Genomic DNA, 19,257 nt, shown 5'->3' with positions numbered 1-19,257 from the left:
CGACCAGCTCACAGCCAGTCCAACTGATTTCTGCTGAACATGTGAGTGATTGGCCATACCTTGCAAATGAGACGAGGCATAAGCAGCAGTACCAGGACGCAGTCATGGTCCCCACCTGGCCGAAGGAAGCTGTCTGGCATGAAAGCTGTCAGCAGGGACATGTGCCGATTCGCCTGGGCAACCTCCATCTGCCTTAGTTCCATCTCAATTGCCTGCGAGGTGGAAAGGGAAGAAGGCTCTCAGCTAGGTTGGGGAGAGTCTCAGAACTCCCAGGTCTTGCTCTTCCGGGTCCCTTGTTTCTAGGACAAGCCCAGGCTGGGAATCTTCCAAACCACTGCACAAAGCACTTCTTCCCCAAGGATACTGAAGCCCACACCAGGTCAGCCCACAGCCACGCTCAGGCTGAGCTTCTGTACACCCTGCTCCTGACCTTGGCATGGGCCTTGGTCTCAGCAAATTTGATTTTGAAGTCAAAAGTCTCTGGAGGTGGCTGCTGCTGCCTCTCCACAGATGCTTCCTGCTGGTTGGTCAGCTCCCGATTCACATCCTGGGAGTAGAGACAGTGACACACAGCTGGGTCATGTGGGGGTCATGAGGGGGCCCTGGGGTGATTGCCATGGGACAGCAGAGGGGTAGCAGGCACCTGAAGATGGGCAGTCAGCTGGCGGTACTTCTTGATGGTCTGCTGATAGTCTGCAACTGTCTCCTGGGCTGCTTCCACACGCTTCTGGGCCTCACGCACTCGGGCGCCTGCCATGTCCAGCTGCTCCCGCAGCTCCAGTTCTGTCTCACGTGCATTCTCCTGCAGCTCATCGTTCATCTCATTCATCACTTCCTGGGACACCGCAAGGTTGTTGGGGCAAAGGAAAGGCAGGGTCAAGGTAGGGGAGTCAGGGTGACTCCCCTCACCACATACCCTGCTCAAAGGTCAGGGGTCATGTGTCTGCCTCTCTCAGCAGGTTCCTTGCAAAAACTTTCCAACAGGGTCTGAAGTCAGAGGTCTGCTCTTCTCTTACCAAGTCCCCCACAGTCTCCCTCAACTCCCGCACTTTCTCCTCCAGATTCAGGTTGCGGTCTGTCAGCATCTCCACCATCTCCTCGGCGCCCAGAGCAGCATCCACCTGCGTTCGAGGGAGGGAACAGGGTGAAGGGCTGCAGGAAGGTGCCCGAAAAAGGAAGCACCAACAGGAGGAGATGGGGGCTGGGATCCCTGACCTGCTCCTTGAGCTCATCGATGGTGCTCTCCGCCTGGCTCAGCTCCTCCTGCAGACGCTCACGCTGCTGCCGCACCACTTCCAGCTCTTGGTTCTTCTTTTCCATGAGCTTCTGGAGCTTCACATGCTCCTGCTTCTCAGAGGAGGAAAGATCCCGCATCCTGGACGGGAGAGGGGAGGAGAGAAGGGTACAGCGTGTGTCAGTCAGGTGATGGGTGCTCTAGCGCAGGTGGAGACAGGAGAGGGCGTGCGGACAAGCAGAGGGAGGACCCTACCTCACCAGGGCATCCTTCAGGCGGGCATTCTGCTCCTCTAGCTGCTTGAGCTGATAGCTGGACGCAGCCCCATCCGAGCCTGGAGGAGACCATTAACACTTTCAGGCAAGGCTCTCATGCCACCATTTGGCCCCCCGCAGCTTGCAGGCTCTTACCCTTCTCTTCAATCTCAGCCTTGAGGATCTCCAAGTCAGTGGTGAGCTCGTCGACACGCTCCTTCAGTGCCTCCACCTCTTGCTGCAGAGACTCAGCCCGCTCTTCAGCCATCTCCTTGTCCAGAGTGGCCATTTCGATGGCATCAGCAGTGTCAGCCATCTCCTCCATGTAGCGTTCCTTTGCCTCCAGAGCTTCCTTGGCTTCCTGAGGAAAGAGTGGAAACAGGTGGGAGTAGAAACACAGAGAAGACCCATGTTACCCTTTATCACGGGTTCAGTTTCCAGCATAGCCCTTCGGGTCCCTCACCCTCCCCAGCCACCCCCTTCACTCCAAGGCCCACCTTCCGTGCCTCCTTGAGGCGCCGCTGCAGGTCCGCCTGCTGCTCCTGCATTTTGCTCTTCCATTCCTGCACTTGTTCTAGCTGGATCTTGTGTTTCTCCAGCTCTTTTAGCTTTGCCTTGTCTTCTGCCCGTTTCAGGCGCAGGGTCTCCAATTTCTCCTCCAGGTCCCGCACCTGGGCCCTCAGTCCCTCTTCTTCCTGCAAAGGAGCAGCTCTGTGGTCTATGCACAGCCTACCCAACCTCCCTACCAAGAATGAACTAGAGAAGAGTAGACAAGAATGTGTACAAACATCACCCCAGCCCCATGGTCAAAAGCAAGTGGCATACAAACTCCTGAAAGGATAAGTCTAACAGAAGGGCAGGAAGGGAAAGTGTACCAAGTAGCAAGATATCATATGCCATGTCCCCACTCTTTCTGATTTAAGTTTTGGGTCTTCTCCAACCCCAGGAAGTTTCCAAGACCACCCAGAGGTCACAGGCCCTTGGTGTCTGGATTCTCCTTCACTCCAACCCCAGTGCTTACCTTGGAGGGGGAAGGAAGCGGGGGTGCTGTTCCAGGAGAAGTGAGGGCCGGTGTTGGGATGATGGGTGCTGCCAGCGGAGTCTGAGCTGGGGTGCTGGGCTCACTGCTGCTCAGCTCACCTGCTGATGCTGAGCCAGAGGGACCCAAGGAACTACTGGCCCCAGACACCCCGGTACTAGCTGGGCGGGTGGGCTATTCAGAGAGGGTAGGGGCAGACCACAGAGAGAAGAGAGGACGTGAGATGGGAAAGGGAGAGAGAGAATATGACAATAGAAGGACACAGAGAAGGAAACAGGCAGAAACAGAGTATGAAAGCACAATGAGAACAGAGAGTGAAAGGGACAGGGAAAATGACACAAAGTCACAAAGAGACAGTAACAAAGGACAAGGGTGGGGGGAGAATAGAAGGAGACATAAGATTATAAGGCTACTCCCTTGGTACTTACCCCACATTCCTCCCAACTCTGTCACTATCTTTTACAGCAGAATCTCTTACTCCCCAGAAAACTCCCCTCTGTGACCCACTTGTGATCATTCTAATAATTTCTTATTATTCCCAGTCCCATCCTTGCTCCAGGTCTATTCCTTCCTTTCCAGGGAGGAAAAGTGCCTCCCTCAATGTCATTCCCAGAAAGAAGATATGAGCGTTTGCTCCCTTTCATGTTCCCAGAGAAAGCTGGGCTAAAGAAGTGGTGCAAAGCTCTCTACCCCTGAAATGCCCTCCTTACTCTTTGGCCCTCCATTGCTTGTTCTATTTCAGGGGGCTTTATAGGTAAAGGGGTCAAGGTAAGAGTTCTACCCCTGGACTCTAGCATAACAACATTTGTACCACCAACCTTCTGTCACCTCCCTCCCCCAAGACTAGGAGCTCCTAATGAAGGAATATGACTCAGGCCCCTGGGGAGCTGCCCTAAAGCCCCAGCCCCTGGCGTGGACAGGCCTGGCCAGTGCTCTCTCAATCAAGGCTGAGCCTGGAAGCTCTCCAGCTGGGCTGACACTCAGACAATGCACTACCCAGAGGCCCCTCCACCCAAAACTTTTCCCAGATGCATTCACCTCCTCACCCCCTGACATTTTACACTGCCAAGTTCTTCACCTCTCTTCCAAACCCTCCCCGCAAAACTGGTCAAAAGTCTTTGTTCAAGAAAGTCTGCCTTCATTAACCACAACTCTTCTCACTTCTCTTTTGCACTCAAGCTATTGGCTTAGACAATCTCCTAAGAGCTGGAAGTCATTTTCCCGGGAGCGGCCTATCACCACTGCAAGGCCCTGTTCCCCCTCAAAGAGAATCCAAGATGCAGCGCCAACTGCTCCTTGCTGTGCACACACACCCACACACATGCACATGCCTGAAATGTGTGTACACACTCAGAAGCTTGTGTAGAAACCTGTTTTTCTCACCTTGGGCCGCCGAGTTGTGGTCTGGACAGGCAACAGGAGCCAGAGGAGAAGTAGTCAGGAAAGACAGGATAAGGGCAGAAAGACAGACAGCAAAGGGACAGTGGTGAGAGGAGAAGTAGTACCAGGAATGCAGCTACAGTGAGCCGCCACCACCACCACCCGTCCACCACATCCCACTTCCTTCTCCCTCCAGGGAATCCCCATCCTCCTCCTCCAGGACCCTAAAACTTCAGTTTCCCTTGCTTCCTGCTCCCATTTTTGCCCAAGCCGTTCAGGCCTCACCCCTGTAGACACCCTGGAGATCCCAGAAGTCCTGGTCTCCTAGGCTGAGCCACGGGACTCCTAGGGCAGCAGCTGGTGAGGTCTCCAGAGACCAATCCTTCAGGGAACAACCTCTCCCACTCCAGCCCAGAGCCAGAGGCTCCGCCCAGCTGCCTCTCCCAAGGACTTTCCCAGGTCAGCTTCCTCCTCCAAGTGTTAGACTCCATGGAGGACTCCCTAGAAACCCCTAGTGACAAAAGTAATATGAGCCCAGAAGTGGGAGATCAGATCCCTATGGCAGAACAACACCACTGTTCCCCACCCCACCCCCCCACCCCCAGGACCAGATACTGCAGTAGGCCCCAGCCCTTAGGCAGAGGGCTCAGGTGTCAGGACTATGAATATTGCATTAGCAGAAGCTCAGAGCTCAGCAAAGTAACCCCACCCAGCTGTACAAAAGGAGGTGGGGGTGGGCAGCAGCAAAGAGAAATGACTGCCCTAAATCAAATCCAGAACCATTTGGGTTACTGCAAAGTAGAAAATGGATGCTTAACTCCAACTCCCAAATAGCATTCATGCTACCCAGGTGGTTCATTGCTCTGGCAGATACAAGATTTGGCTTGGGCTCTGTTTCCAGGAGTCCCCGAGCCCATGGAGATCAACCAATCCCTCACCCCTCCTGCCCTGGAATATACTTCCATAGATGTGGGTCACAAAGTATCGCAGGGTCCCAATCCCACCTGCTGAAGCTCCCAATACAGACCCTGGGGGAGCAGGGATGCCAGAACAACCAGCAGCTGTTCTAGCTAAGGTTGGCAGATACACAGGCCTACTAGAGACACTGAGACACCTGCTTCCCCCATGGTCTACCACAGGAAACTCCCCCAGGGCCACTCTGCAGTAAAGGCTGCCTGAAGCCCAGGCCTGTGAGGCCACTAGGTACAAGGCCTAGAACACACACTCAGAGCTAAAAGCAGGCAGGGCAGAGCGCAAACGCCCAGGGCGTGGAGCAGGGTGGTGACACACACCTCCCCCTACCCTCCACCTCCTCCTCACATCCTCCCCAAACCAGGTAGACAGATGAAGTCAGTGAGCCCCCAACCCCCACCCCAGCAGCCTGCTGCCACCATCGCCCTGGCAACCCTGCAGCAGGACTAGAGCAAGCAAGAGTACCTTTCGGGCTGTCGGTGCCTGTCTCATCATTGCAGAAAACCAAAGAAAGCAAGGAGAAGAAAGAGAAGGAGGGACAGAGGAGGATAGACAAACACAGGGAGGAAAGACAGACGAAGGGAGGGAGGGAAAGAGACCGAACAGAGGGAAAGGCGGCGGAGACAGGAGATTAGTGCATCAAATCCCAACAATGCAGCCTCAGCTTCCTGGCCGGCAGTTTCCCAGCCTGCAAACGGCTGTCGCTCTGACTCGGGCCCCTGCGGGTGCTCAGCTAGACGGCCAGGCTCCGGCAGGCACCGAAGCGGTGCCCGGCCCAGTTCGCCAGCTTAGGCTGATGGCAGCCTCAGTGGCCGCAGCACCAGCTCCACCTGACGTCATGCACCCACCCTCCTCTGCTCCTCGGGGGTGGAGCCACTGCTCCTCAGTCACCTAGCAACCGCCCAGGGCTCTGCTGGCTCCTCCTCCTCCTCCTCATGACTGGACAAAGTCCTGCGCAGAGCCCACCCCGCTTCCTCCGCCAATGAACGGGTTCTGGATCTGCCTCTCCCCACCCACTGCCGTTACCTGAGTTTGCTCCCAAAAAATGGGCAGGGGCCACCCCAGAAATGGCACCTATGAGGCCAGGGCTTCACTGGACAGGGACACAGAGTCTCCCTGCTCCCTCAGTTTCTCTTATACTACATTTTCTTCCTCCCACAACCCCTTCAACACCACTTCTCTTAACACACACTGATACCAGACTTAGAGTCTCATCATCATCAGGCACACACTGGGAGCACCCCTCCAGGGCTTCAGCTCTGAGCAGAGAGAGAAACCCTGGGGAACAGTCCATCGGGGCCCCAGCAGCTCTAGTGATGGCGCTGGGCTCCTCTTCCAATGGTGCCTTGTTGTAGACAGGGTAAAGCCTGCCTCTGGACACTCTGCAGAGACATCTGAGTTCTCCTCCACTCTCCCTAAGTTCAGTGTGTACTCTGGAGCCAGCTCCCTGCTCCATACAGAGTGACAGCAAGAGGGGCGCCTGACTACTTGACTGACACTGTCCACCATGAGCAGAGAAGGTTCTGTAGCCCACCATGAGCAGCCTAGGCTGGGCTTTGCCGTGTTTCCCTAGGCAGCTGCCAAAGCCCCAGCTCACAATCAGGTCAGGTGCAACCAGAACCTCTCCACAGAGTAAGGTTGCAGTTTCATGCTCTTCTCTATTTAGGGGTCTGAGACGAGATGGGAGCCCCAACCAGGAGAGAACAATCCAGGGATGCAGCCAAGTTTCTATAACTGTGGAATGGGACATAATTTTCCTTACATCCCTATTCCCACCCCCAGCCAAGACCCAAAGCAAGTACCAGCATTTTGTTTCTACAATGGCAAGACTCCAAAGTGAGGCCCTATCACCAACCAGAAGTCATGATGTCAGGAGATGTTTTCCTTCCCCCTCCCACTGCCCCAATCCAGCAGTTTTCCATGCAACATCAGAAAGGTTGGAGACAAGGAGATCACAGCACTTTGTACGCACAGCACCATAAGTACAGGTCAGACAGGCACATGCAGGTCACAGACAACTCGGGCAGAGGCCCAAGGCAGGAGCTGGCATGAGGAAGTGGTCATGGCAGCAATTTAAGAGTCTTTAAAAGTTATGGCAGGAAGGAGAAGGTAGCACAGTTGAGCTCCACTCCAGTGACGGTAGACAGAAGGCTGCAGGGGTGGGAGGTGGGCCTTGGGTACCCCAGAATGAAGGAGAAGGCAGAGTGGGGTGGGTATTCACAATAGAGCCCACCTAGAAGTAGGCACACAAGGACTCAGGCTTTCCAACTCAGGACTTTCTTCCGGTGCTGTTTCCTGACTTCCTGTCTCCTTGCACGAACACCTCCCCCTACTCAGTCCTCCCAAGGTCCCCCAACCTCGGGCTGAGAACTCAGTGTAGCCCAGTAAATGTTCTAATTCATGCTGTTGCTACTTACAGTCATATGCTTGACATCTCTCACTAGGAGTCCTAGGGCAGAGGGAACCATTTCTAATGAGTGCCTCCCAGGGTCTGGACACTGAGCCCGACTGATGTCCTTGTATCCCTCAAAGGAACTCTGAAAGTCACAGCTGCCATTTCCTCAGGTCATCCCAGCCTCAAAATGACATGCACATGCATGCAGCAGCCCAAGGACATGCAGGACAGCTTGGGAGGGGGCTCCGGGCCCCCACCGACCCAGGCACGGAGAATAAACACACCACCTTCTTAGGCTTCAGTCCCCGCTGCATGAGGAGTAGGAAAGGGCAGAGTTAGAGAACAGACCTCACACGTGCTGGCTGGCCATACATCCTGGGAGTAGGCGTAAAGAGCAACTGGGGCACACACAGGTAAGGCAGGGGGACTCACGTCACTGTCAAGCCCTGAATAAGCGAGTTGAGGGATTTCTCAATGATCAGCTTCCAGGATGGCCACACCTTGACCCAGAGAAGCTGCATAGTCTAGAGCCCCACCTCTCATATTCTTCTTCTTCTACCTTCTACCTGAACCTATCCTCAGGCCCTTTTCAGCATTTGGAGTACCAAGAGGTAGAAGTTGGCTACACTACTGGGATCCTTCCTATCACCCCTAGTTTAATACCATTTGATCCTGAACTTCTGGCACCTAATAGGTTTCCCTGCTATCACCTGTACTCTAGCCCTAATGTAGCAACTCAGAAAACTTCTTTCTCAGAGGCTAGAGAGATTAACTCGATTCAAACTCACTCACTGCTCCTACCTGCCTGGTGTTGAGTCTCCCACTTCTCTTTCTCCTTTGTACCCCACTTTCTCTCTCTATTACTACCCCCCCACCCTCCAACCACTCACCAGTTTGCTAGTCTTTGCGGTTCCTTCAGCTCCCTCTGTAGAAAGCAAACAGAAATAACATTGTGTCTGCATAGATGGCTAGAGGCAGAGAACATTATGGTGGATGGGAGGAGCCATAACAACGGAATATGGTGGTAACGGGACAATCTCAGTAAGCCTTATGGCCCATGGTATAAGGGAGAACTTATAGCCCTGGGAACTCCTAGATATGGGCAGGTGATTTAAGTGGGTGGTAGTTACCTCTTTTGAGGACCTTTGTGGCAGAAGAGTCCGGTGTCTCTGGGGAAGTAGTATCTGCTCCATCTTCAAATACCTGGATCTGAGGCCACAGAACAGACTCTATACAGCTAGCAAACAATGGCTGTAATAAGGGCCCCTCCCTAGCCCCAAAAGAACCAGGATACAGAGAAGCTTCTCCAATATTTCTTCCTCTGCTACCTCCCACTCTCCCAACCAGAGGCTTATGCCCAGGCCCAGGGAAAGGAAGTACCACCACACCAGCTGCACAAGCAACAGAAATGTACATACACACGTGCATACACCACACACACACACACACACAGAGGAGCAGGGCATGAGTACCTGCGACTGACGCACAAAGATGCCATGCCCTTCTTCACAAGTGAAATACTTCCTGCCTTGGACAGTTCCATCATTCTTGCCCTTTGCCTCATCCAGGATCACGCCTACCCATTTGCCAGTGGCAAAGAGAGTGGCTCCAACATAGGCCACTGTGCCTCGGTGGCCTTTTCCAATCACTTCCACACGGGAGCCCACGCGCAGAGGCCGGGCACTTGCCTCTGCACTCATCCTGCTGCCACTGGGAGTCTGAAAGAAAGGAAACATAACAAGCATACAGCCAGAGGAGTCAGGTCAAGGGTATCATCCTCATGCACAAGAAATGCCCCACTAGCGCTCTGGCATAGTGGGTTAAGCTGCTGCCTGTAGTGCCAGCATCCCAGATGGGCACCGGTTCGAGTCCCAGCTGCTTCACTACTGATCCAGCTCCCTGCTAATGTGCTTGGGAAATCGGCGGAAGATTATCCAAGTGCTTGGGCCCCTTCACCTACATGGAAGACCTGGAAGAAGCTCCTGGCTTCAGCCTGGCCCAGCCCTGGCTGATACAGCCATTTGAGTACTGATTCAACAGATGGAAGATCTCGCCCTCTCTATCTTTCCCTCTCTGTAACTCTGCCTTTCAAATAAATAAAATAAGTGTTAAAAAAGAAAAGAAATGCCCTAGCCAGGGTCCTGAGCCCCATCTCAGGATGAGGTGAGACCCCAAAATCCCCTTTGAAAAATGCCAGTAGTGTATTCGAAGACTTCTCCAAATTTCTCTGGAACCTGCTAGAAATTTTAATTTTGTATTTTGATTTCCTAACAATCAGAATTCACTGACATACCTGGGAATGTCACCACATGGCTGCTTGCTCAGGAGCACTGCCCCCAAGGAGAAAAATTAAATGCAAGCAAATAACTCAGTTTAGACTAGGGTCCCCTCAAGTCACTGCCCTGACTCAGGAGCCTGAGCTGAGAAGACAGGCAAATCGGAGGGTGATCCTACTGAATCCTGTTGCCCTCTCCACTGTCACCTGCCTTCTCTATGATTCAAATGGCTCTCTCAGTGCTGCCTTCCAGGCTCTCAAATCACCTCTATTTCTCTCCGATGTGACTCTCACTGACATCCACATAATCACCGTGACACTCCTGGATGCCTTACTGCAGCCCATTCAACCACCCAGCTCCCTTCTTCCTGGCCTGGGTCCTGTTCTGTCACTTTCTACCCTCAAGCTCTGGGAATCCTTCCTGCATGTTATATTGCTGTAAAACAAGAAACATGGGCCTAGTAAAGTGGGTGCCTCAGATCTATTCCTCACTCTGCCCCCCAGACTCTAGTGCTCCTACTGGATGGCTTATCAAAGCACTGTCCAGACCAAGACACTGTCCTTGGGTAACTATCAGCTTCTGACACACCCATGGTGACAGGACATAACATGAAATTAGGTCCCAAATAGGCCCATGGTTTAGAAGAAAATCACACCTCAACCATTTTTAGCAATAGCACCTCCATGAACCAAAGGCCTTGTAGGAAACAAATGAACAGGGGAGAAAGAAGTGACACCATGATCCTAAAGATTCCATGGGGCTCCCTCTGATACCCCACCCCCCATCATCATCAGCTTCAGGATGGAACACTGCCAGAGCCAGGGAAGAGCTGGGATACTTCCCACCCGGTCACTCCCTAACCCCCTCCCCAAAAAGCTTGACAGGAAGTTGAAGATAAGGCTCCCAAGAGCTCTGGGATCCCACATCAATCACATCTGGGACAGCAGAGCAGTTCTCATGGACCTGACAATGAAAGGAATCACAGTGACATCAGGACTACCCTCAAACTCAGAGACATCGCCCACCCCACCCCCCAACAAACCTCCTAGAATCAGGTAAATATAACAGAGGGTACAGATTCGATCTCACAGAGAAGAGAAAGCAAGTGACAAGCAACAAAGCGGTTCTAAAGAAAGGCTTCACTGTAAGCCCTTTCCGACCCTTCAGTCCCATTCTGAGTCCCCAACATGGTCTGGCCGCCTGCAGGAACCCCTGGCCTGAGAGCTGATTGGAGTCAGAAGTCAGGCCTTGCCAGTCCCTGTTTAGGGCCCAACTCTGGAAAAGGAAGCCAGTCCAGATCACTACCAGCAGCGCTCTGAGGACTCCCCCACAACACTGTGAGTGCCCAGCTGAGTTCCAGCCCCTCTCCCCAGCCCCCACAGCAACAATGTCCACAGGCACCCAGGCCTTCCCCAGCAGCCCTCCCAGGGCCATCCCAGATTAGGGCCACTTACCCGGCTGTACACGTGCCTCTTGCTCTGGGCCATGTTGCTTACCCAGCCTCAACCCCCTCCCCCAGCTGGCCAAAGACAGAGAGAAAAGGCAGAAAGCTAGGCAGGAGGGTCAGGGCGCTGGGCCCTCATGGAGAGACACAGGAGCCGGCAGGCACGGCCTTCCCCAGTCCATGGGCCTCACTTCGGCAGCCTACCGGGGTAGGGGTGGGGGTGGTAATGGGGGCCGAGGATCAAGTCCCCCTGCTGCCCGAGGACTCCTGAACCCAGAGACACTGAATCCTGCTTGCCAGCTGATGAGTCTCACTCTGCGCTAGTGCTGCTCTAGACTTGTCAGGATCTGTGCTCGCCTCTGGGTCCTAGTGCCCCCCTGCTTCACCTGAGCCAGACAAGAAAGGCAGGAACCAGGGGCTGGGCCCACGCCACAGATAATCAGCACCTACCTCTACAGTACACTGTCCTAGGACTGGGACCACAGTCCTGACAGATCCTCTTAGTCTACAACCCCTCCCATCACTGTACCCCCCCACCCACAGGGTGTGAGGCCCACAGGCATCAAGTGACACTTCAAAATGATCAGCTGCCTAGGGCCTCCACAAATGAGGGTCTCTCACCCTCCCCTCTGGCTTTCTTCCCTCCCCTCTCAGGATTCAGGCCCATGTGATTAGGATCTGAATTTCAGGGTCTAGGACAGCCAGGCTCTACCCATAAACAGCCAAGGAAGGGCAGTAATGGAGGCAACCTAATGCACATAAAGGCAGATACCACACGCCCCCTTGCTGGCAGAGGCCATCACTGTCAGTCCTCCTGCTTTCCAGCTGTTACAAAGGGCCAGGTTCTGGACCCAAGACTACCAGATTCCACTGGATTACTCTGGGCAGTGCTCAAAAACAGAGTCTCACGTTCCCCTTCAGCACAGGCCCAGTCCATCTTTGCCACTGCCCTTTGTACTCCTGGCCTTGATTTCTAGCTTCTCAGATCCAATGAGATGACTTATCTTCTATAATTCTGTATTTCACAAAAGTTCCCACATTAGTTTTATAATTCATTTTTTTTAATTTAACAAGATTTTTATAAATTCTAGTGTGAGGTCTCCAAGGGGCTATGTAACAATACCAATTCATTCATTTAGCCATCTTTCATGGGCCAGGAACCAAAAACCAAAGTTCTTGCCCCTTATGTAGCCAAAAAGGTTAAGGTTGGCCTGGGGTCCGACATAGCTCCACTGGCTGCAGTGTGGATCTAGATCCCCTGGGCCTGGGGCCATCTGTCTTTTCTGCACTGGGCTTCCTCCTCTGGCAGAATAGTGACTTTCCCAACTGTACCCTCTTTCTAAGGCAGGCCACAGAGTCTGACACAATGACAGCCAACAACCATGGTCACAAAACACCTCTCCATATCTTCAGTCTCTGTCAGACTCCCTGGGTCTTCCCTAGGAAGCCATTTCTCTCCTCCCCCGGAAAACCTCTACATTGCCCCTGCCCTCTCCTTCCCCATTTTACACAGGTGGACAGGGCCATGCAGGTCCTTACAGCCTGGAACCCTACGTTCAGAGCACTGTAGAGTCTACAGAGCAACCTAAAAAATGTCACTTCATAGTACCATGATGAAGAGTGCTGGTTCTAGGTTCTGGCTGCTTTCCTGGCTTTATCATTTGGTAGCTACACAAACCTAATCCAGTTACTTAGCACCTCTGTGCCTCAACTTTCTCATCTGCCAACTGGGAACAATCAAAGAACAGACCTCATAGATGTGTTGTGAGGATTAGCTGAGATAATTCATGTAAAACATTTAGGACAGTGCTCAGTAAGTTAGCTAACAAAAAAGGCTGTCATATCACATTTAGATATTGGCAATAACCCCAAAGTGAGGTAGGCCAGGGATGATAGTGACAAGGAAACCATGGCTTAGAGAACTCAGCAACTTCCCTGAAGTTACACAGAAGGAGTAGAGCCAAAACTGGAACCAAAATCTGTCCCTCTGTGCTTTCTACTTCCTTTTGCTATTCCCACAGATATCTCTATGCTTCCAAAGTCAAGCTCTTCCTCTAGATCACACTGCTTTTAAAAATTCAAAAGAGCTCAGACCTAAGAACCTTGTGACTATATATACCCCAATTCACTAGCCACACAGGTATATACAGTCACCTACCTTCTATGCTGTTTACCCTCCTACAAAATGGGAATTATAGTTGTCCTGTCTATATTAGTGTTATACAGCTTGGATAAGATAAAGTACAGAGTTATTTTAGTACTGAAGCTATAGAAGTACAAAGAATTACTATCTGACATAACACATAAATCTGAAAATATCTAGACAATTTTTTTAAATCTTTACTTATTTTCACTTTATTTGGAAGGCAGAGAGATACAGAGACAGAGACAGATCCTCCATCTGCTCATTCACTCCCCAGATGCACACAATAGTCAGGGCTGAACCAAACCAAAACCAGGAGGCTGGAAGTAGATCCAAGCTTCCCATGTGGATGATAAGGACCCAAGTACTTGAGCCATCATCTGCTGCCTCCAGGGTACACATTAGTGGGAAGCTGGCCTGGAAGTACAGGTGCCAGAACTCAAACCAGGCACTCTGATGTGGGATGAGGGTGTTCCAAACAATGACTTAACCACTGTGCCAAATGCTCACTCCTAGGCAATAAATATTATAAGGAATTATAGAGAGTAGAAAGGTGAACTGAAAAGGAAATCGGTACCTTCCAAATCAGGAGGAATTTTATTTTATTTATTTATTTATTTTTGCTATGTGGAGAAGAAAGGCCTACAAAGCACTATAAGTTTTAAGTGTAGTGAGTAGAAACAAAAATAATTTAGCTTGGGGCTATTGTTGTGGTATAGTAAGCTAAGCCTCCGCCTGCAGTGCCAACATCCTATATGGTCACTGGTTCATGTCCTAGTTGCTCCTTTGCCGATCCAGCTCTCAGCTATGGCCTGGGAAAGCAGTGGAAGATGGCCCAAGTGCCAAGCTCCTGGCTCCTGGCTTCAGATCAGCCCAGCTCTAGCTGTTGTGGTCATTTGGGGAGTGAATCAGCTGATGGAAGAACTTTCTCTCTGTCTCTCCCTCTGTCTGTAACTCTATCTCTTAAGTAAATAAATAAAATCTTAAAAAAAATAATTTTGCTTGACTAGGGAATATTACAAAGGACTAGCTTAGCTTCAGTGAGGAATTCAGGATGAGTTCTATCAAACTATAAGCCTTTCAGAGTCCAGAGCTCTTGGAGTCGAATACTTGTTGAATAAATAAACACATTGAGATGTGCTACGAGGTAAGTATGAATAGGCATGGAGTTTAACATCAGGCAGAAGCAGATGGACTCGATCCAGTAACCACAAGAAGCTGCTCTCCGTCCTGAGCAGTAGACTGGCATAGTGAAACTCTTTTAGGAAGATCAAACTGGTGGCACGTGCAGGATGCAGCGGAGGCAGGAACAACTTGGCAAAGAGAGGGATTACAGCAAGGAGGCTGCTGCAGTAATCACCATGGCGGGGAGGAGGGTCTGAGCCAAAGCCATGAGAGAGAAAAGAAAAGAAAGGGCCAATTCAGACACAGCACCAAAAAAAAAAAAAGTCCCTAGAAAGATCAGATGAAAGAAAGAGGCAACCCTGGTCCTCCTATTTCATCACCTGTATGACACCCTGCAAGATATTTAACTTTCTGAGTTCCAGTTACCTCATCTTCAAAAAGAAGGAAATAATGCTATCTCACAAATATGCACTAAACAAACTGTAGCTCACGTCTTCATCATTATTGTGAGGGTACATCAATGACGACTTGCACATACTAGGAACTCAAATGTTACAAGAATAAATGGAAGAATGGATGAATGGATGAACAGCTAAATGAATAAGCAGTATGAGCAAGATATGAATAATAATTGAAAACATGAGCAGAATTCAGAAAATGGGAGGGAAAACTAAGCATCCAGGAGAGAGAAAGTCAGTCCTGTTCTCAGGGCTTTTGGGTTGGGGTGGGGTAGGAGGTGAGCAAATGTAACTGTAAACACTAATGTGTGTTTTACTATCTCCTTCAAAAATGAACCTGTGATACTACCAAAACAGATTGTATTATCTCTATCCTATGAATGAGAGAACTGAATCTCAGTAGTAGAAAGGCTTGCCCCAGTCTTAGAACCAAAAAATGGCAGGGGTACATACCTGGCTAGCTGTACAGGCAGGTACTTTTCCCACACTATTACTGGCTCCTAGCCCATACCCTACAGGGCAATCCTGAATTACATTGCCAGAGACAAGACAGACAGTCTGGATTTCTAATCCATTTTTCTCCCCAGTGGTATTAAATACTGCTAAAATATCTAGGAAAATGGGAAGAGGGGAGGGAAAAAAAATCTCTGTGGATGACAAGGTTGCTAACAGTCTTGGGGGAAATCTCAGAAAATGACAGGAAAAGAAGCAGATCTGTGAGAATTAAAGAGGAAGAAATGAGGAGGAAAAGCCTCTCTTCCCTTCCTGCCTTGCTTCTCCTGGCATCCAGGGATCCCCAATGCCTTGATCACCTCTTGTCTCACATCACCAAACTCGGACCCTGGGCTAAGTCAACTGTCTGCTTTCCCTGATCCCACTCCTAGCTGGGCTAATTTGAAACCCAGGCAGTCTGACAGTACGGCAAAATTGCACATTTCTGACAGCATTAGAAAGAAGGAAGGTGGATGTAAGTCCCTGAGGAATCAGGAAGAAGGGTCTGCTGACTGATTGGAGAATGGAGGTGAGGGGACTAGAAGCCTGGAAAACTGGATTCCAGACACCCACAGGAAACTAGCAAGATGACACCCACAAGCTTTAGGCTACTAGGCCCTACTCCTCTATCTGCCTTACAGATCTCATACAGATAGGCTTGGATCCTAAATGGACCTCCTTTAGTGCTCCAGCTCCCCGTGATCCCCAGAAATGTCTACAGCCCACTCCCAATCCAAATATAACTCCAGCCTCTTCCCCCAAAGTGCTAGACTCCCCAAGAAATACTCAGGGATGCACAGGCCCACCTCTATGGGCCTACATCTCCAAAAGTCAGGAAGGAAAACTACACAATACACCTCCCTTATCTTCAATAAATGAACTTCTTCAGGAAGGCAAGAGGCACTCAGCCCTGTACTTAAGAACTGCAATCCTCCCAGTGGTAGCTGGGGTCCAACTCAGCTGTTTCAATTTCCTCCTGGTTCCTCCTTCTGAATCAACCAGCAAGTTCCTGGCACTAGGACCCTGCAGAAAGGGAATCCTGAGCCTGCGCTCTAAAGAGAGAGATGCACCATTTCACAACTTCAGCAAAAACCAAAGCAGCCAACAAAGCCACAGCCACCTCGGCTGTGCTGGGCTCTGCCTTTTGGGCAGCTCACCGGCCACTCCCCAGAAGCAGATCATTCTGTCCTTTCTCTTTAAACTCACGACATCATCTGATCAGAATGGAAATCAGTCTCTTCAAGCTACCACGCAAAGGCGTATCCATGGCAACCTCAAGAGGAAGGACACAGAGATGATGCTCCAGTGACTGCAGCAGGAAAAGGTAAGTCTGTTTCCCTTCCATCCACGCCATTCCACCATTCTCCCCTTTCACTCAAGACAGGTGTGTACCTTACCTGGCAATCCTCTCTATCACACCAACTCAGAAAACACACAGGTGAGTTCATCATCATTAGTAACCTCATTATTACATAAGGTTATAGGCATGCCTAGTTTCATAACTGAATGGTAGGAAAAATTCTTTTCTGGGCAATGGGGATGGGGACAAGAGCTCTTTTTTTGTTCACTGTCTCAGGTGACACGGTCTCAGGCTGCAAAATCTGACAACTTGCTATCAGTCACTTGTCTTTCTTTTCAGGATGCTGGACAATCACTCAAGGGTTTCAGAGTTTCCCTATGTAGTTGAAAAAAGCTGGCAGCAACACTGACCCCAGTGCCCTGCCCACCTGTGCCACCACCAGCTCACTTACTAGTATGCTAGGACTCCCTCGCTAGCAGCCCCCGATTCTAGCCCCTCATGGTCCAGAAACCGGGAGTTGGACTTAAATTTCTGCCTTCTCTGATACTCAGGAAAAGGAATCCCATTTCTACAAAGGCAAGAGATTCACTAGACATAAATATTACTAAGCCTAACCAATCCTCCCTGCCTCAATTTCCCCTTCTGTAAAATAGGAATAATAGCAATACCTTTCCAATAAGGCTGTTGTAAAAATCACATGATAATGCCTGAAAAGCATTTAAGAGAGTGCCTGGTATGAAGCACTCAATAAATGTCAGCCATTATTACCATGAGGAAGACGAAGGACAAGCCTGTAGTGCAGGATTTCAGTTCAGAGAATCCTCGAGATTCTTGAAGTTTCTCTCGATTCTGTTCTTTCCCCTTCCTCTGAACAGCTGTTTCACGTTTCCTTTACCACTCTCAAGGCCTTATTTTTGATCAAGCCCCATCCCTCAGCAGATGATCTTGCCAAGATAGAAAACCAGCCTATGAAGTAAAAATTCCTTTGCAAATTCCATCATTGCCTCTTTCTTCCTAAATTCCTTCCTTTCTCCTTCCATCGTTCCTTTTCAAAGAAAATAGTGTCCCCTCCTCTTCAGGGCCACCACTGCCACCCTCCTCTGAGGATCTGAATTAGCAACCACCTTTTCTCTTGGGCTGTCAACTGTACCATTTCTGATGGCTCTCATCCATCTCTAGACCTTGCTATTCTTCTGCAAGTTGTCACAGTCCCTGTGCTTCCTTCTCTGCGCAACCACTCAGAATACACTCTCCCTGTCCTCAGTCCCCATATACTCTTCAAATCATTGCAATCCCACTCCATCCCCAGCACCCACTGCAGCCCTGGTGAACACAAGCTCCTAACTCCCGAACTCCAAGGTGCCTTTTCCAACTTCCTCCTACTCGACCTCCCTATAGCAAGTGAAACTGCTGGTCCTCCTCCTGGCAGCGTTCTCCTTCCCCAGCTTCCCAGGTAACGCTCTCGCTGACCTTGTGCACCATTCTTTTACATCTCCTGGGCCACATCTAGCTTTCTATAAGCATGGCTGGGAGAGTACATCCATTCACAACTTCAATGGCAACTTACCACCCGTAGAAGAAATTCACTTCTGAACCTCAGACCCACATCTCTACCTAAGTGCCAGAGACCCCTCAAGTAGTATACCATGTCCCAAAACACACTCAGTATCTTCCCAGTAAAAAACGTTCTTTGTTCTTCCTTTGCTACTGGCACCACTATCTACTCAAAATAGAAAATGAATCACCCTCAACAACTCCTTTCTTGTTTTCAACCAGTTAGATTGCATCAGGTTAACTCTGTCTCTGCTGTCTATCTCGAACTTGGCCCACCCCTCCCTCCATCTCCATTGTCCTAATCCTTGGTTGAGCCCTAAACCATGCCTATGTTATTCTAAGAATCTCCCGATGTCCCTGATCCAGGTAAGTTCTCCCCTTTCAGACTAGTTCTATAACCAGCTTCCCAAAGCGCAATCAATGCCACCTTCCTAGAAACCTCCAGTGGCTTCCCTGCCCACAAAACTGAATCTTCTTAGCACTTCATTATGGGCTATTAAAATCCTGGCGTTGTGGCATAGTGGGTTAAGCCTCTACCTGGGACCCTGGCATCCCATATGGGTGCCGTTTCAGGTCCTGTCTGCTCCACTTTCAATCCAGCTCCCTGCTAATGTGCCTAGGAAAGCAGCAGAGAATGGCCTGAGTGCTTGGGCCCCCACACCCATATGGGAGACTCAGATGAAGCTCCTAGCTCCTGGCTTCAGCCTGGCCCTGGTTGTTGTGGCCATTTGGGGAGTGAACCAATGGATGGAAAGTCAGTCTCTCAGTCTCTCTCTCTCTCTCTCTCTCTCTCTCTCTCTCTCTCTCTCTCTTCCCCTCCCTCCCCCCCTCTCTCTGTAACCCTGCCCTCCAAATAAATAAATAAATCTTAAAAATAGAAATCCTGGCCTCATTACCAATCCAGTCTCATCAATAAGCTCTCCTCTGACCCCGAAGTTCTCTTATATTCTAGCCACTTGGATCTATTTCTCCTAATGCCTCTGCAGATGTTGCAAAAGTTACCAGCAGCATTCTTCTCCCTCCTCACCCTTCAAGGCTCAGCTCAGGCATCACTTTCCCCATGAAGATTCTCCTGACTTCTCTATGGAGGGCTGATCATTCCCTCCTGGGCCCTCACACAACACTTTGGATGTTATCTCCATCACAATACCACATTTTAGTTAAAATATTTTCTCCCTCACCCTTAGCATG

General features: G+C 50.5%; 2 protein-coding genes across 18 annotated transcripts in view; one reads left to right on the top strand and one right to left on the bottom strand.

Moving 5' to 3' along the window:
* The window catches only part of DCTN1 (dynactin subunit 1), a 30,619-nt gene that overhangs the window by 7,987 nt on the left and 3,375 nt on the right, over window positions 1–19,257 (bottom strand). For 2 of the 17 annotated variants that reach the window (XM_051837114.3, XM_051837118.3), the window contains exons 2-16: window positions 8,747–8,992; window positions 8,405–8,483; window positions 8,165–8,199; window positions 7,562–7,582; window positions 5,345–5,362; window positions 3,911–3,931; window positions 2,510–2,701; window positions 1,986–2,183; window positions 1,645–1,849; window positions 1,490–1,568; window positions 1,216–1,375; window positions 1,017–1,121; window positions 644–835; window positions 431–547; window positions 60–212 (exon numbers count right to left, since the gene is read on the bottom strand). In XM_051837114.3, coding sequence (XP_051693074.2) covers window positions 60–212; window positions 431–547; window positions 644–835; window positions 1,017–1,121; window positions 1,216–1,375; window positions 1,490–1,568; window positions 1,645–1,849; window positions 1,986–2,183; window positions 2,510–2,701; window positions 3,911–3,931; window positions 5,345–5,362; window positions 7,562–7,582; window positions 8,165–8,199; window positions 8,405–8,483; window positions 8,747–8,992 — 1,821 coding nt within the window. Of the gene's footprint in view, window positions 1–59; window positions 213–430; window positions 548–643; window positions 836–1,016; window positions 1,122–1,215; window positions 1,376–1,489; window positions 1,569–1,644; window positions 1,850–1,985; window positions 2,184–2,509; window positions 2,702–3,910; window positions 3,932–5,344; window positions 5,363–7,561; window positions 7,583–8,164; window positions 8,200–8,404; window positions 8,484–8,746; window positions 8,993–11,004; window positions 11,339–19,257 lie in introns of those variants that run through there. The other 15 variants (XM_070068880.2, XM_089326256.1, XM_051837125.3 and 12 more) reach the window with 9 other exon arrangements.
* Window positions 16,398–19,257, top strand: part of WDR54 (WD repeat domain 54) — a 30,118-nt gene continuing 27,258 nt past the window's right edge. Inside the window, exon 1 of the mRNA XM_070068897.2 lies at window positions 16,398–16,536. The gene's annotated coding sequence lies outside the window, so the exon portion shown is untranslated. The remainder of the gene's footprint in view (window positions 16,537–19,257) is intronic.

The sequence above is a fragment of the Oryctolagus cuniculus genome, chromosome 2 (assembly GCF_051225735.1).
Source record: "Oryctolagus cuniculus isolate XC-2025 breed Fujian yellow rabbit chromosome 2, ASM5122573v1, whole genome shotgun sequence".
Classification (NCBI taxonomy): domain Eukaryota; kingdom Metazoa; phylum Chordata; class Mammalia; order Lagomorpha; family Leporidae; genus Oryctolagus; species Oryctolagus cuniculus.
Note: the sequence above shows the minus strand (reverse complement) of the source record. Positions and strands in the feature narration are given on the sequence as shown.